This window comes from Lytechinus variegatus, chromosome 13 (assembly GCF_018143015.1).
Source record: "Lytechinus variegatus isolate NC3 chromosome 13, Lvar_3.0, whole genome shotgun sequence".
In the NCBI taxonomy this organism is placed as follows: Eukaryota; Metazoa; Echinodermata; class Echinoidea; order Temnopleuroida; family Toxopneustidae; genus Lytechinus; species Lytechinus variegatus.
The window spans coordinates 22,857,424-22,874,892 of NC_054752.1; the positions used below are offsets into that span (position 1 = coordinate 22,857,424).

A 17,469-nucleotide genomic window follows, 5' to 3' on the forward strand; every position below is an offset into this window, starting at 1 on the left:
AGTGCATCTAGTATGTGACATGGATGCGATAAACTATACGAGTCTTTCTTTTTATTTCTTCAGCGGCATTCCCTGAGAAATGTGACGATTGTAATTAACAGACACTTACGGGATTCCCGCGGGATCCTGGCTGTAATCAAGACGGACTTTTGACAATATGCTTTAGAGGAATAAGACGCGTCAATGTCCCGGAGTAATTATTGTCACAGGGTAAAAAAAAATCACGGAACACTATATGTTACAGGCGAACAGGACTCAGTAAACCTTTGTGATATTGAATGTGATGAGATGGCGGGAAGAACCTTTGCGCCGCCATTATCTCGGAACAGGACAATCGTAAACTGATATGGATGAAGTAGGCCTACCCATCGTTGGTAAGGGTCCTACCACAACACCAGGCTTTTATTTTGTGTAAGGACAAAGAATCATGTGATATTTTATTCTCATTGTTATGGAACCATGGAATTTATACTGTATAGAAGACATCTTTGCCTGAACTTTCATCTCTTTAAACAGACTTCTTCAGAAGCAGTGTATCTAACTTCTTCTATTAAACACAAAAGCTCAGCAAACTAAACAGATTTTCCCGCGTCATTCATTGATTTGACTCCCTTCACAAAACTATGTTCAACAACTGTGGAATTAAAAAAACAGATTAAAGAATGACCTTAGGTCGCATGCTTTAAACATCAATGGAAAATGCAAGTTTTGTGTATATTTTCTCGAGTATATGCTGGATCTGAAAACAATTACTTTTGTCATGTTGCAAGCAATTGCCATTTTTGTTGATTTCGTCTCTTCTCAATCTATGTGTGCTATTTTTTTAATGTGTCGCTTACCGCAGACTTGTTCATCAGGATAACATGGATAAGATGTTATAATTTCGACTAAGTCGTAGGCTGTGCCTGATAACATCAAGAGTTTGATTAAAATATCAAGTATATCATTCCACATTCAACTTTAAATATTAATTAAAAATAGTATTTGACCGCATTCATACTTTTAACGCCTCCAAGTATTTTCATTATCTCATGTAAGCCTTTCAATAACTAAAAGCACATGGTGAGTGCAGAAAATTGCTAATTATAAATAATGGCAATGACGAAATGTTAAAATGATATTCTATTCTTTCTAGAAAATGATTCGATAACTTTATTTGAAATGTAAATTAGGTTTACAACTCAGTTTTATTGGACAAAATGAAATTAAAAAAATATACCATGAACTATACCAAGAAGGGATATTGGCATCTTTAGAATGGTGATTCATGTTTAGGTAACTGTTTTGGGAAGAGAGTCTATCAGAGAAAGGTTATTTTCGTGCTTTCAGCGTCTTTCAATCTCAAATGGAGAATAGAAAAAAAATTCTATTTGAGTAATTTTATTTGATAAAATGTTGAATAATAATAGTAGATAATAATAATCAGACTTATATCGCACCAATTCCACTCTATAGAGTGCTCAAGGCGCTTTTTAGGAAATGGTTGAAATTAATTTTTATTTTTCTGAAAAATATTCAATAACTTTATTTGAAATTAGGTTAACAATTCCACTGTATTGTATGAAACTGCAATGTAAGAAAATACCATATACTTTATCAAAAGGAAAATCGTCATTTTTAGAGTGGTTATGATTATAAGTATCTTAAGGAAACTTCCTTGAGAAGAGTCCATAATGTTCAACAATTAAATTCAGGCAACGATTATTTCCATGCTTTTAACGTGTTTGCCATCTTTAAAAAATGTAGATAGTATTTAAGGTTTATATCTGTTATATGTATTTGTATATGATAATAATTTTGATACGTGTGCTATCATGTGAAACATTGATGTCTATTGAAAAAAAAAACAGTTTTCAATTCAATCTACGCCTTTGTTTTTTCTTGTGTGTGCATGTGGATTGTGTAGACTATGCAGAGAAGTGGGAGATTTTTTGACTTCATGTAAATCAAACTTACTGGAAGGGGGGGGGGGGGCGTGGTGACGGGCTGGAAAATGGTGTAGGGTGGCGACGGGAGTGTGCGCAGTAACAACTTGGGTGTTAAAACTGACACCAGTTGGTGTACAAAGAGTAAGTTCTGCAAAAATCTTCAGGATTGAAGGAAGTAGACTACACAGAAGAAGAAGAAGAAGAAAGAGTATACTGCAACCTGAGGTGTTGATATTAGACCCTGGAAATTGAGCATAACACCATAGAGTGAAAGAGTAACACCGAGTGCTGTTGAATTAATACCATAAATTTAACACCAGAGTGAAATGCCCGGTGTGGTGTTTGATGTATATACTCCGGTCAAAGCTTTAGATGTGTGTGTGTGTGCGTGGGGGTGGGTGAATGCCACTGGATCATACAACTACAGAAAATCAATGCTGAAAACAGGTTTTTAATTCTCGTTTCTTTTTTTATTTCCATGCATTGAGCACAACACACTATAATCTCATAATAATTGGCTCTTGTGCAATATGCATGGTATAAATATAATGTAATACTGATCACAGGCCGTGATATTACTTTCAGGTCAACTTTCTGCTCAATCCCTTGCACTATTTAATTGAGAATTAACAATAACTTAAAAAAAACCGGATGTCTAAAATTAGACCAAGGACCTTTTTTGTGTGTAATAGGAGAATACTCAATATTACCAGTATCGGCGGATATACTATGGATAATGTGGTGTGAAGCGTATTGGAGCTTAATGACTTTCTTTCCTTTTTTCGTTTCTATTTTTAATACTTCTTTTCATTATTCTTCTCTCATTGCCTTTCCTTTGCTCTTTTTTTTCTCCCCCTCCTCTCTCTCTCTCTCTTTAAACACGTATTCAAGAATTCTACAGAGGTCCGGAGGCAGAGGTGTGTTTGTGTGTGTGTATCGGGGGGGGGGGGGGGGGGGGAGTGCAAAAGGTAATATCTTGATGCCTAAAAAGGTAGTGTGCCCGTGCAGCCCCCTACCCCTACCGCTTATTTTTCAAATAATGACCCTGTAGATTTTCTTAAATATTTATCATAATGGGAGATTTGTTGGTTTTTGTTTGACATTTAGATGTATAACTTTAAAAAGATATTAATGCATTTAACCTTGTTGGGAAAAATATAGTCGCATGCAGAAAGTACAAACATCGACCTACCATCACCCCAGTCTGATGTAATACATTCAAAGCTCAATCACACGATGTTCTCATTGCAGACCATGTTATATTGTGATTCATTCAGTCGAATGCTCGCTGTTTTTTTAGTGTGAAGAAAATTTTACATTGTCTTTCGCATTGTGAACATACTGTGAACGCACTATGTGAAACTGTGTTACACAATGCTGTAGGACACTAAATTCCACACTGAGTTCCACGCTGAGAACACACTGTGAACACACTGCGAACACACTGAGATCACACTGTGAACTCACTGTGAACACACTATGAACACACCGCAAACACACTGTGAACACACCGCGAACACACTGTGAACACACCGTGACCACACTGTGAACACCCTGCAAACACACTGCAAACACACTACGAACACACTATGAACACACTGCGAACACACTGAGATCACACTGCAAACTCACTGTGAACACACTATGAACACACTGCGAACGCACTATGAACATACTGCTAACACACTGTGAACACACCGTGACCACACTGTGAACACCCTGCAAACACACTGCAAACACACTACGAACACACTATGTATACACTGCGAACACACTGAGATCACACTGCGAACTCACTGTGAATACACTATGAACACACTGCGAACACACTATGAACATACTGCTAACACGCTGTGAACACACCGTGACCACACTGTGAACACACTGTGAACACTCGGTGAACACACTGCAAACATACTGCGAATACACCGTGAACACACTGCGAACACACTGCGAACTCACTGCGAACACACTGATAACACACTGTTGGTGACTGTGTTTCACAGCACGAACACACTGCGGGCACTGTGTTCTTTCTGCCCTGCACCCCAATTTCTGAAACCCTCGATCTATGTAAACACAGACCTTTCATTCCGCCTTTATACTGATCTAAAAAAGACATATCGCAGCTGATGATATTTCCTGTCTCTTTTCTTCATAATACCCGGAAGGTAATACGTACAATAAGACGAAATAAGAATAGGCAGCTATAATAATACATCAACGATAAGATTGCAAGCGCCTTCTGCGTTTACGTCGCCCGCTTGATCGCCAAATGAATCATGTTCGTGTCCTTTTGTGACAGAATATTCATGAGAGATTACAGTATCATCTACAGATTTACCCATCGTACCAACAATGATATTGTTGCAACGATTTCATAAATATGTTCCAGGAAAAAAAAAATTACCATAAGACTAAAATCGGGTAAAAAGGAATAAAAATATGAAGAGAGTGTATTCTATATTCATTCTTCTCGAGGCTTCTGAAGATAAAATGAAAAAAAAAAATCTGGAAAGCGTTTTTTCTGACCTCCAAGGTAACACAGAAAATTGTATGGCTTCATATAACGAATTTCTAATAGGTCTTATATTATTGTTGTTTCATTTCACTCGTTCATTTTTTGTGTACAAATGAATCACAAGAGTAGCATCAATGGGACAGAGTTACCAGCAGTATGTTTCACTTATTCTATCTTCCTTATACACTTCAAATTCCTGACGGACATCTTTTTTGTATATGATATATGTGTACTTTCTATGTGGCATTTTTATATGCGGATACAAATTAAAAAAATGGGGATCTACACGTTTAACTGATATCTGTAATTCATTACACTGTAAAAAAGTGTTATTTTTGCACTTAAATTGCTTGTATAGTGACTGCACGACGAGTGCTGATTGTCTAGTTTAAATTTTAACTTGAAAATCAGCACTTGTAGTGCAGTCACTATACAAGCACTGTAAGTGCTGAATTAGCACTCAGTTTTTACAGTGTAATTATAACGAAGTAAACTTTCTCTCTTTTTTCATGAGACCGTACTGTATATAGAGAGTATTGTTGAATCGATGAAATTCCTCTTGTTATTTCAATTTGTGTTGCCTTGTATTTACCCGTGTTTGACGTAGGCCAATAGTTTGCTAATAATCGCCTCTTTTTCCATTCTTTTTAATTTTCAACGATCTTGTTTTACAGCCTTAAATGAAATGTGAAATTAAGACTCGTATCTATTCATTTCTATCAGAAAATCATTTAGTAGAGTATATCCTTCAGTTTTATAATGAGAATTCTTCCGAATGGCTTTGGCGCATACACTGTAAAAACTGTGGTGTTAAAACTGACACCAGTTGGTGTTAATAGAGGACCACACCCTGAGGTGCCTAAATTACACCCTAGAGATTTAACATAACACCAAAGAGTGTAAATGTAACAACCACAGGTGATGTAATATCACCTATAGGTGTAAAAGTAACACTACCAATTTAACACCGGTGTAAAACATCTGGTGTGGTCCTCTATGTACACCGGTTAACACCACAGTTTTTGCTGTGTATTATTATTTTCATCGGTGTTATTGTAGTTGTTGCTGGTGATTAATTATAACTTTAATTTGTGTTACTATCATTACCATTATTGTTATCTTCATCATTATTATCATTACTATTATCAACATCATCATCATCGTCATCATCGTCATTATAATCATCATCCTTACCATCATTAAAAGATAAAGAGAAAGAAAGTTTAATCTGCATATGAAGTATTTATCTACTGTTTTTATTTTTATAGTAACTAATAATCTTCGTTAACATCCTTCGGTATTTTTTTAAGAATGTTTTTTTTGGTCAAAATCATCATAATTATTATTATTATTATTATGATTACTGTTGTTATATCAATACTATTATTATTAATATTTTCAATTATTGTAATTATCATTAATGATGTATCCCCATCTATTTCACCCATTCAAGTTTGATCCTCTATCAATTTTCTTTCGGTTATACGACTTCAAATAAAATCAAAGGGGATCGCCCACCTCCTCCCCTCTCCCTATATAGAACAAGATTTTTAAATCTGATTAATAAAAAGGCCTAAGTCAATGCAGGCACACGCGCAGTCGCGGCCTTTTTAGACATCTTAAGCCTCTTAGTAGCATTGCTATTGTATTCACCCATACGCGAGAATAATCATATCTCCTATAAGTATTCTCGCATCACTACATGCAGATAAACTGAGTGATGAAAAGAAGCGATGATGACCTTTCAGACGAAAAAAGTCATAAAGCTACAATCACACAAACGAAGCAGATTTCGAATGATATGTCATTCGAAATAACCTACATGTATTTACCGTTATCGGTCCGGAATCTTTTTCCATTGTATGCTATAGTGCGTATCAAAAAAAGTTTACACTCTGAAAAAAACTTGGGAATTAAAAAATATACAACATGTGGATAATTTTTTGGGTTGCACTTCGTAATTCCGAAGGTTCTATATTCCGAAGGTTCGTAGTTCCGAAACACGTAAATTGCCTATACCTCGATATTCGTTATAATCCGAACATTTGTGGCGTTATTCCGAAAGTACGATATTCCGAAAACGAAATAAGGTTCGTTGTTCCGAAGGTTCGTTAGTCCGAAAACGAAATAAGGTTCGTTAATCATTTCGTATTCGGACCAACGAACCTTCGGAATTACGATCCTCATTTCGTTTTCGGATTAACTAACCTTCGGAATTACGAACCTCACTTCGTTTTCGGACTAACGAACCTTTGGAATTACGAACCTTCGGAATTACGAATGTATGCGATTTTATCACATATATTCATGGGTTTGGGTCTCATCTATCCAATGAAAGTAAAAGTTTTGACAGAATGTTACACTTGAATGAGCAGTGTCCATTTTTGTTAAAGCTCGCAAAATTCTGTTTGCGCAGAAATGCTCGTTTTCGATTGATTGATTTTATTTGTCAGGTAACTATGAACAAGTACAAGAAAATATGAACAGAAAGTATATACCTTGACAGGATTACCCATGAAAGCCGAGATGGCTTATTTCCGTGTGAAATATTTCTCATACATTTCCCTTGCACTTTCAGTCAATTGAAATAACACGGATACATTCATGCATTTTGTAACGATTTCGCCACCCAAATTGAAATGTTAACACTTAGTAAACACAACCTTTACACTTTGTTGTGCCAGCTATGAGGACATAACTGAATGAAACAAAAGTTTATATCAGACATCTCCAATACTTTTTCACTAAGTTTTTATCATTTAAAGTGGGTTTACATTTCATTTTTCATTTAATACTTGGTTCTCCACACACTATTCCCAAGCTTGACAATGTTTAACACAATGAAAATCAAACCTAAGTCAAATCACAGCTCAGTGTAAAGCCAATATCGTCACCATGGCTTCGGTGTGTGGGAGTGGGGTGGGGCTCAATGCACACTTCGAAGTGTTTCGGGAAAGGAAACTCGTTAAAAAGGTGAAAGATATCTCCAAATCAATTCTACTAGCTATATTCCACGACTTGCGTTCTTTATGATTAAGGTCTCCTATTATTCGCATAGCTATTTCAAAGTTCTGCGCAAATTATTTTTCACTAATTTTTCAAAAGTAACTGGTGCTCACTCCAGCGGAAAATATTTTTCGACAGTTATATCGTCATTTGCTTAAATGGATCTGTACCAGAATATTACAATTGTATAATTGTACAGGATTTTCACTGAGTGTAATTTTTTTTTGATACGCACTGTATAGACAGAATGATAAATGTATGCACACGTATAGTTCGCGTTCGTGTTTATCACTTGAAAAGAGAGAGAAACAACGGACTATAGAAAATTTGTTTTATCTTCATCTGTTTATGATTGATTAGTATTTATTTAGCCATGGAGACGTTCGAATATTTTAGTCTTGTTCAGAGTCATATTCAACTGTGTAAGAAAAGAGAACCATAGTCATATATTATTTCATCGGCTTACTGACGGTTGGTCTATATATATCACTTGGTCTAACCATCAGATCGGCTAACAAGATTCGGGCTAAACCCAATTAGTCCATTGCTCTTAAGTTTGGTCTAATAATTCATTCGAATAGCGACTATCTCGTCATCGAGAGTCCTTCACGGTGCGGTTTTGCGATCACCAGCTACCCCGGCTCTATTCCTCCGGATCCTGGCGACATGTATTAACTGATGCATAGTGTATTTATTCATCCATTACCATATTTGTTGGTTCTAGATCAGATAAACATTAATGAATGATGTTATTAGAATAAATGGACATACTAGACCAAGTGTGAACTAGACCAAATAAAAATTAGACCAAGAGACGATTAGCGTAATTGGGCATTAGAACAAATAGCGATTAGGCCAAGTGGTCATTAGACCATTTGGCTATTAGACCAAGTGGTCATTAGACCAATTGGATATAAGACCAAGTGGAAATTAGACTAAATGGAAATAAGACCAAGTGTAACTGTAAATTACTACCAAACGGTCATGAGGCCTTATGACGAAATGAAAATAAGACCAAGTGGCGTTAAACCAACTGGAAATTAGACTGAATTGTTTCAGCCCGACTGCTCATTAGACAAATCAAAGATTAGCAATTAAGTATTCACATGACATTTTATTCCTCATTTTCCTTTTTCTTCATTTAATTCTTGTACTGTATTTACGTCAAAAATCAAAGAGGAGATGAGGTAGTCGTGCATCCTATGGCCATGGTCCCTGAACCTACATCTACCTACTCTTGATAAAGAAAAAACCTCCGCACGAAATCTCGTTGTCGCTACCAGCATTACACTTTTAAAACAAGGACGGGCAAAAAGTGCCCAAATTTTAACCATCACTAAGCAACATACTGTCCACACAATAGTGGTTGAAATATGTCAAAATTGGGTATAAAAACCAATAATTGGGTAATGAATTTGCTAAATTGGATAATAATTTCCCAGAATATACGTTTTTTACCAACATACATTACCCAAAACAGTGGAGAGTATGTTGTCCAACATTTTTAGTTTGTAAGTCAGGGGATTTTTAGTTAGTCCTTGATAAATTAACCATAACAACCTTGAATAAATCTTCAGTTGAAATTGGTTGCCTATACGTCGTGATCATGGTAACGAATAAACTAGAAGAAGACGGGCCAAAATTGTATATTTAGATGTATTTCTTCCAAATTCAGATATCGTTACTGAGCTCAAGCGACCTTTTGACTTCTCTCCTTCATCTTCTTTGCTGAAGTATAAATCGTAAAATGGCAGAAACTGAAAATAGAAATTAATCAATCAAGGGAGGATTGGAAAATAAGCTTGGCGAATACGTGCCATTTGTTTTTAATACTGTATTTGATTGAAACTAAAACCAAATACATCAAATATCTTTTCTAGGACGCACTTTACGACCCCCCTATATACCCTACTCGAAGTATCATTAGCATTCCATTACCTCACCTTTACCATTAATTATAATATACTTAATACTTCAGGCGAAATGCGCCCCACAAAAATCATTACAATATATTTCTAATAAACTGTTGATGATAAGTGACGGTCAGTGTTCCATTTACAAATCAGTCATATCAATCTCAGTCTTGAACGTCAAATGAAATTACTTTCCTTCGCTTTAATTGATATGCATTTCACGGATGCATTTCGTGGATTATTTTTTTCCTAGATCTATCAAAAGTTCACGTGGGATAATTATTTATCCAGTTAATCTGGTTATGGTGTAGCCCTATATGATATAAAAATGTAGATCTCTTGCCAATACGATTTTTGGACAAGAGATACGAAGAAAAAGGATATTTGTTTAAACAAATAATATAATAGATTTCAGTTAGCCAACATTTAAAATCCAAGATTTATATCTTTGATCGAAAGGTCACAATGCTCTTTAAGACGACACCACGGTACAACAAACATAGATGGGTCTGGGACCTATTGGTTGATTTACCATAATTTCAATATACATTAAGGTGTTTGAACTGAAAAAGTTTTATCTACAGTGCAAAAAACAACAGAACCGTCTTATTTCCTGCCAACCTTCGTCTCTAAACCGTTTATTCATTAACGTATACACGAGCGGGTTTGTGGCGTTGGAGATGAACACCGTTAACTTCAGAAGATATAACAAGACGTAGAGGGCAGGCTTGTTCTTGGCGATGTGGACCATGTCCTGTACAGGTGCAACAAAAGATACAACTGATGGACACCACGATACAATGAGAATGATTGTCACCACCAACATCATTGTGGTGGCCTGCCTTTCCGAGCGACAGAGTTGTTTCATTCGGATCTCTTCTGACTCGTTTACCATGCGTTCTCTGGTGGCTCTATGCCCAGCCGGATTCCCAGGGAGAGTTCTATCAGTGTCCTTCGAAGTATGTGCGTGATTTGGGGCTAACGTGTCGGGTAGATTGTTACCATCTTGTCCACCTTGCTCCCTGTAGGCAAGGGTCTGATTTCTTTCAGGATTTTCGGGCACTAGAACGTTTGAAGATTCCTCTTGATCGTTAAAGCATGCCTCCCTCACTACCCTTTCGTCGTGGCATTGGTTGTGTACTTTACTTGAAACAGTAGCGACATAGCCACCGGAATTCGGAGTCCTCCTCTGATCGAATGCACCTATATCTGATTTTCTACCACTACGTGGCCCCATCCGGGATTGGTGAATTAAAGAGCACTGCTTATTGGCGATAGATGAATTGTCTTGAGACAAGTTAGGTCCGAGAGCTACTTGGACACGGCGGTGTTTCCTCAGCGCGCAGTAGACCTTCGCATAAAGAAGAATGATGACGATGACACAGAAGGCCGCCAGTCCGGCCATGGCCTTCTGGAAAGGCATCCCCCAGCTGCCGGAATCCACATTACAACGGTACACAAGGCCGCCGTAACTCTGAATCGTTGTGTTGAGTCCTATGGTAATTGCAAAAATCGTCGCTATCACGAGACATCCCCCGGCAACCAAACACGTATACTTTGTATCAAGTCTCTTCCGATGTGGATAGCACATGATGGCACACCGATCCGCAGCTATGGACGTCATCATCAACAGCGACTGCACCACCGAGGCAACGCAAATAGCGTACACTCCTCTGCAAGCTTTGGCCGAGAAGAGCTCGTCGGTGATTGATAGGCCGACGACGGCTGTCGAAGCGAAGACGCAGAGGAACAGATCAGCGCAAGCCAGGATGATGATGAAGGTCTGGGTACTGGTTTTGCGACGGCGCTTCGTCTTGACTCGAATCGTCAGGATATTCCCGGGCACACCTAAGAGAAACACCAGAACGAAAAACACAAGTATGCTAATTGCTGTTGCATCCATGGCTCGTCAAAGTTGAACTGATTTAGCGAAGCTCCGTACTAATTGCCGGCACCCACTCGAATTGACGATCACCGAGAGAAAGCGTTGCGTCGCAGTGGACAAAAAAGAAGAAGTGAACTCACTGCTTAAATGGTCGGCACCAGGCATAGGTGTTTACTCGGTCTTTTAAGAAACCAAAGGTATAATGGAGTAAAGAGCGCTTATGAATGCTTTCGAAAGACACATTATTAAAACCAATAAACTAACACCCACATCCATGAAAGGAAAACACAAGCACGAGTACTAACTGTTAAATCTAACAAACGATGTTTAAACAAAATACTCATAAGATTTGAATACTACACAACGCCTTTCCTCGGTGAATCTATATCTCACACGCAGTGCAATTAATAGCAAAATCGAATGACGAAGCTGTACAGGGGAGGGTGGAATCCCTCTCGCTTAACCTGGCGGAAATCATCGGATATCGATGGATAGCGCCACCTCCACACTAAACTCAACCAACCAATAGGTGTGGATCGGTGTTCATGGTTGGGGCGGATGACTGACAAAAAGTGTTCTTTATGAGAGATTTCTTTTTTTTTTTTTGGGGGGGGGGTCAGTGGCGTAACGTGAGCCAGACATGGCATAAAAGTATAAAATTGAAGCTGCGAAGAGCAAAGCGATCACAATGTTAATCTTTTTCATACAAAAATCTAACTTTGTTTCATATTTTGATATAATATGTTATTATTATTTTTTGTGCGGGAGGGGTCTATGGCCCCAAGTCTATAATATCTAAGACAGCTAGGAGGGGGGGGGGGGTAGTCCTTAAAAAGACCGAAGTTTATAACTTGTAATATTTTAGTCTGAATAAAGATATTTTTGACTTATTTTGATTAGATAGAATTTCCATCTCTCTTCCATTGGAACGCATCCTAACTTATGGAAAATAAATCTATAGCTGACCTTTACTTTTTGTCGGTCGGGATTTGGGGATCATTAAATATATATTCATTAAACTTTAATAAGTCTTGCTGGTGAAATGGACCATGAATGCAAAACACATCCTATTTGTCATAAACCGTTATGTTAATGGATTTGTTAATGGATTTATATCACGTTCGTTTGTATTCTGGGATTTATCTTCGCATGCTTGGCAGGAGTATCCATAATCCATACCACGCTTTCAAAGAAGAAGCTCCACTGACGACTTTATTCATGAAACTATTTTTTCTTGATATATATTCATCCGATAATACATGTCTCCATTAATGCTTGTCGGTGAAAAGTTGCGGTGAAGAGATCGAAAAAGTAATAAGGCCCGCGAAAGACTATATGGCCAATCGCTTGTCCTAATTTTCATCACGTGTGTATCTTGACCAATCGTAATGAAGAAAAGTTTTGATTAGAAATTCGCTTCAAATTATACATCGAGTTTGATTCGGTAAGGATTGGTACTAGTCACACATGATTATAAATCACCGTTTCAGAATGATTAGTTTCTATTCATAATAATATCATTAGGCGATCTGATAAAAAAAATGATTAGGTTGTTCTTAGAGTGTAAATGCCCCGCTCTTGTTGACATTAAAGGGTTATATGTTATATGTATGTGACTATGTATCAATGGTGCAACATAAGGGAGACATACAAATGTCTATAAAAATATGAAATAATTATAATTTCATGTATAACTTAAATTGGAAATGGGACATTACATCATCAGCTCAACTATGGTCTACATTTTTTTTTATTTATTATTTTTTTAAACCAAATATTGCTAAATTGTAAATTCAATACCGTTGCGATCAGACTTTGATGACACTTTCAGCGTTTTGCTCATTGCACTTTACTTTTTTTATTAAGGTGTAATCAGTTTCAGCCGATGTACCCCTATGGAGAAATATTATTCACAAAGCCTTACCAAAATATAAAGAATGGTTGCATGATCATTGATGATGATGAGAACAATGTTGAAGGTTGAAGGTTGTGGTGTAACTAATGGAGACTTATTTAAAGACTTATTGTCTTTATCATGATTATCATTGTCGTGCCGGAAGATCATGCAAGAATGTTTAACCATTGTTTATAATGTCGATAAATCCATCCCTTTTTTTAGATAAATCTATTGTCAATAGCACAATTTCTTCAACTGTGTTATTTGGTTTGGCGCACATGGGAAGACGTTTAGAAAATACAAAGTGCATGATCATAGGTAGCAAACAAGACCTGACAGAAAAATATAAAGGATGAACTCTTAATATTAATATACAATGTAATATAAATACTTATTTTATTGACCCCCGAGTGGTACATTTTTATCAAAATCTGCATAATTATAGCAAATCAGCACAAAAAATAAATGAAGATCGAAGAATCGCCATTACAGAAATAGTTATAGTGATAATAACAATTTTGCCGTATATTCAGAACTTATAATAAACAGTAATACATGCAGATAGGAGAATGTTATTTGTTTAGTAAGTTCCTGCTTCTAGTAGAAGTAGACCTAGAAGTAGTAGTCGTAGTAGCAGTATTAGTAGTAGTAGTAGTAGTAGTAGTAGTAGTAGTAGAAGTATAGTAGCAGTAGTAGTAGCAGCAGCAGCTGCAGTATAGTAGTAGTAGCAGCAGCAGCAGCAGCAGCAGCAGTTTTAGTAGTAATAATATCAGCAAGAACAACAGCGGCATACTGTCGCTAAACCTTCTTTCTTCATTAACTCTGTCATTTATCCGTTTATTTATTTCCTCTCACTCTGCCTTTTCTTCGCTCATCACATGATGTAATATAATACATCTCTATTGCTCATCCTTATCTCCTCCGCTCCTCGATTGGTTATCTCTATGTATTCTTATTCCAGAATGATATGTCAATTATGTATCTCACGCATTTGCGTACTATATATTTCAAGCACGGTTCTCCATCTTTTAAATCCCTCATTTTCTCTTAGCCCCTTTCTTTTCTTTGATAGCAATTTGTTTCTAGGACATAGAAGCGGTGATCGTTTCCCAAGGCAATGAAAACACACAGAAGCAAACAAAATTAATAACAAATAATTAATGGATATGTTAAAAAGATTGAAAGAGTCAAAGAAACCCATTCACTGAGGTAAAAGTTTTTTTTTTAGGGGGGGGGGATGCAGGGTTGATGTAAAGGGCATTTTGATAGGGATTGATGGGGGGGGGGGGCAAGTTTTTGAGATAGGCCTATAGAATTGAGTTGAAACGAATTTTATTGAATTAATTACTAGTAGTTGAATTGAACTTTATTATCCCCTGACGGGAAATTTGCCTTTGACTAATTTACAAAAATGTTAGCCTACTCCTTTCCTTCTTTTTGCTCCTTCCTACTCCTTTCCTTCTTTTTGCGTCACCTGTGCCTGGGAGGCAAAAAGCGAGCTGAAGCACTTTGACCCGCAGGTCTTTCATCCCGATATAACTGATGGGGAGGGGGGGGGGGGGGGCTGCAGGTGGACCCCTACACGGGGTTTCCCCCTACTCTTATACGAATACGTGCAACGTGGTGACTCTCCTCCCCCCTCTCCTCAACATGAGGGGCACCCATTTAACGTCCTATCCGCGGAACGGAGTGTTTTCCACTGAATAACATAGCCTGCATCATGAGAGAATTCACACACAACGCACTGGCTTTAGCCATCCGCCCGGGGTGGACTCGAACCCACGATCTTCGGGCTCGACGGGCAGACGCGTTACCGACCTAGCCAACTTCGCTAGCTCCCGATTCGTTCTAGTCATTCCTCCAACGTCCTGCCTTTCCCCACTACTTGACAAATCACAGGGGGAGTGTCATCCACCCCCTACAGCCTTGCCTCATATGGCACCGATGGACAAAATATACATACGATCAGGCAGAGAGAAACGAGTGAATATTGTGTGATTTCTATTCAACCAAAGAGCTTGAGAGATGGAGAACCATCCAACACATTTCATTTAAAGTAATTTTGATGCCACAAGGAAAAAAAATACATCAGACATATGCTTAATTGGATCTTTTTTCTTGCAGATTGTGGACAAAATATTCATACCTAACTCAGACACACTGGCTAGGTATAATACTTTTCATTGCCCACTGGACTGATATATATGAGTAGACGGGGAAAGCAAATATTAATGTTGCGATATTTATTGAAATATGATTTCAAATTACTTGACTGCCGCATGTGGCCGCATGCAACAGTGACACTTAATTGTCATCACAAACAGCTATGTTCCCTCAAATTAATCTAAATAATTTTGTAATGTGGAAGTGTGTGGAAATGTGTAAGATTATAAAATTGTCAAATTCTATTGGTTTTGCAGATTTTGAAACTGTTTATTATCACACATTGTTTCGCCCAATTTCAAAACGTAATAAGGCTTTGAAATATATTTCGTCATAGTTTAATATCAACATTTATAATTGTCAAATAAAATTGGAAATATTTCCAATTATGTACTTTCAACACAAATCACTTTTCATTTTTCCAATGAATAGCAGCATCACTGGCACGGATCGCCATCAAACTCAAAGGCTACAGGATACACGTATATTCTTTAGTGCTTCTTTATAAATTGAAAACTACCAGAATTTATTTGCATTTTCGTCGTCAATTCATCCTTTTTACCCACATGTTAAAATATTAAGGTCCATAATAACGGCAGATTTTATTTTGAAAAATAAAAAAATCGAGGCTGACATGGAAAAATTGAGGAGAAGTTGGAACATGCAAAATGGAGACAGATTTGAGAAAACTATTCGTACAGACGAGAAAATTTGGAGCGGAAAATGGATTATATGAAATCTAATTGAACATGTCGAAGATGGGGTAATTCCGAAACTCGGTATAGGCCTAATGACAAAGAGGGAAAACTTTGGAACTTGACTCGTCAGACTCGCTGATTGAAACCGTTATTTTAGTCACCGTCACTCGTGCCTCGTTTTTTAGCAGTCCAATATAAACGTTAATTTCATCACTGCCCTCCCACCCTTCACATCCACACACAAGTATGGCCTTGGGAAGTGAAGCCGTGGCTGAAACACAGTGTGTTATTCACCGTTGGCAGCACCCCCTGGAGGTATATATGCTAAAAATTAGAAATTTAACCAAAATCATTATACTACAAAAAGAAGGTGATTTTTTATTTTTTTATTTTTTAGCATACAACACTGCAAGTAGGCCTAATTGATTTTCAGGGGGTGCTGTCTATGCATGCTGAATATAAGCATTCCCCAGGCAAACTTGGGGGGGGGGGGCGGGGGGGGGGTGCTTCAGAAACTGAAAGCAAAACCGCTTCACAAGGCCATGGAGATGAATTTAGTGGAAATCCTTCTTTTCGGGGGGGGGGGTGCCATTTTTACCTTTCAAAGTCAGTACCCCTATCGAAATTTCTTTCCCGTTCCGGCTGCGTTCCGATGCAGAAAAGTTACCATTATGGAAACTTTGCTATCCAATGGTAACTTAATTGAATTGAATAGGGTTTATTGCACCAAAATGGCTGAATTGTGTACAAATTAGACCTACATTCGTAGCAGTACAACTGGTAAAATAATATCAAACATGAAATAATAACAGTAATAATTATATTGCATGGAATCCTTGATTCTGATTGGCTGTTGATGATCAGCATTACCATGGTAGTTACCGCTGAATGGCAAAGTTCTGCGTGTGAGAAAAAAGACACTCTTAATGGAAGCTTAAAGTGCCACCCAGATATTCATATCTCTTGGGGAATAGCAAGATCTCGGATCTCGTCATGTCTATATCCCGCCGTGGGAGAGAGATGACAAGATCTAGATCTCGTAATGTCTGCATCTTACTTTGGGTAAATTTCCAAAGCTACTGTCGCACAATTAGAATATAATTTCAAAATAATTTTAAAAGGCCATATTTTTCTGGCTCGCTTCGCTCGCTGGCGATTTTTTTTTTTTTTTTACAAATTTATCCACATTTGCTGTTCTGCATCAAAATATTTCGTTAAATTATCTGCATTAAAGTTATTTTGTGTGTTGTGTATGCACCCGCGATTTGATAAAAAAGTGGCCTTCTTCAATTTATAAAATATCACGAGGTTCCGGGGGCTCCGCCCCTGACCAGTGACGGCACCAAGAGGCACGGGGGGGGGGGGTACTTGCCCCTGTGAGTCCCCCCAATGCTCCCACCGAAATTTGGAGAAATGTTTATTTTATACTGTCATTATCATAAAGCATCCTACTAAAGC

The 17,469-nt window shown here is 37.5% G+C and overlaps 1 protein-coding gene across 1 annotated transcript; it reads right to left on the reverse strand.

Moving 5' to 3' along the window:
• Positions 1–9,145: 9,145 nt before the first annotated feature.
• On the reverse strand, positions 9,146–11,271 carry LOC121425968. Its single transcript, XM_041622098.1, has 2 exons — positions 9,990–11,271; positions 9,146–9,183 (listed from the first exon to the last, which is right to left on the reverse strand). The coding sequence occupies exons 1-2, from the start codon at positions 11,269–11,271 to the stop codon at positions 9,146–9,148; spliced, it is 1,320 nt and encodes a 439-aa protein (XP_041478032.1).
• Between the last annotated feature and the right edge of the window lie 6,198 nt (positions 11,272–17,469).